General features: G+C 37.5%; 2 protein-coding genes across 2 annotated transcripts in view; both read left to right on the forward strand.

The window, feature by feature from the left end:
• LOC108763445 (uncharacterized) overlaps positions 1–697 on the forward strand; it is a 7,115-nt gene extending 6,418 nt beyond the window's left edge. Inside the window, exon 2 of the mRNA XM_018511084.1 lies at positions 315–697. Within this exon, the coding sequence (XP_018366586.1) occupies positions 315–565 (251 nt within the window). The 3' untranslated portion in view covers positions 566–697. The remainder of the gene's footprint in view (positions 1–314) is intronic.
• The window catches only part of LOC108763452 (uncharacterized), a 9,353-nt gene that overhangs the window by 3,202 nt on the left and 5,107 nt on the right, over positions 1–1,044 (forward strand). The gene's annotated exons all lie outside the window — the stretch shown is intronic.

The raw sequence follows: 1,044 nt of genomic DNA on the forward strand, positions 1-1,044 counted from the left end.
TCCTAGGCTGCATTACTCTGATGATCCCGTGTATCATCCTTGTTTAATATTAGGTGAAAAACAAGGGTAAAACGATACATGAAGACAGAGTTGTATAACGTTTCTGAATACAGCCCTAATGGTATCGATGCTACTAGTAAAAATTCCGAAGAAAAAAGTAACTTAAAAGTAACTTAAAAGTAACTTAAAGTTACTTTTTCAGTAACTGTAACTGTAACGAATTACTTTTCAGAGTCAATAACTTGTAACGGTAATTAATTACTTTTTGAAACAGAAAAACTGTAACTGTAATTAATTACTTTTACAAAGTAACTTTGCCATCCCTGCATTTAACGACGGTATTAGCAGCCTAATGAAAGTTATAAAAGCTTTAGACATGACTATTGGAAGAAATTGTTACAATTTCTGCGTCGAGACAGACCAACATCGTGTTTATTTATTGGACCGATCTTTGACTGAGGCTGCAAAACAAGCTCGAATTGCTTCAAAATCGACCAGAAAAGAAGAAGAGGAGCTCAATATAAATTTGGAAGGTCAACTTTATGGCGCAGGCATCGCAGATTGAAGGTATATTTTAATTATTGATCTTAAAATGTTTAACTCGATTTTTCTCGAAACAACGTTTTTCAAAACGGGCGAACTCCTAGCGCCTACAAATCTTTATCGATTGCTTTGAATTTTTTACGGTATCTTCTCACATATACAGGGTGGACCATCTGAAGTGATCCAGTCAAATATCTCGAAAACTAGTAGGGATAGAGAAAAATGTTTCGTATGAAAAGTTTAGGGTTACACGGGGGAAGTATGGTACTGACCTTGAAAAATCCTTGGAAGGTCATTTTGAAGGTCATTCAGGGGTCACGATGGTTTTTTTAAATGGAACCCCTAGTTTTTCACCATGGGATGAGAAAGCTGGTTTCAAGCCCTTTACGAAACACTGGTTGTGGTCCACAATCCGCCCACTGGGGTCCGAGTTATGGACCATCAAAGTCATTGATGAACTACTCTTAGCGCTACCCAGGAACAACGACGTGGACGTGGTAG

This window comes from Trachymyrmex cornetzi, unplaced genomic scaffold (genome assembly GCF_001594075.2).
Source record: "Trachymyrmex cornetzi isolate Tcor2-1 unplaced genomic scaffold, Tcor1.1 scaffold359, whole genome shotgun sequence".
In the NCBI taxonomy this organism is placed as follows: Eukaryota; Metazoa; Arthropoda; class Insecta; order Hymenoptera; family Formicidae; genus Trachymyrmex; species Trachymyrmex cornetzi.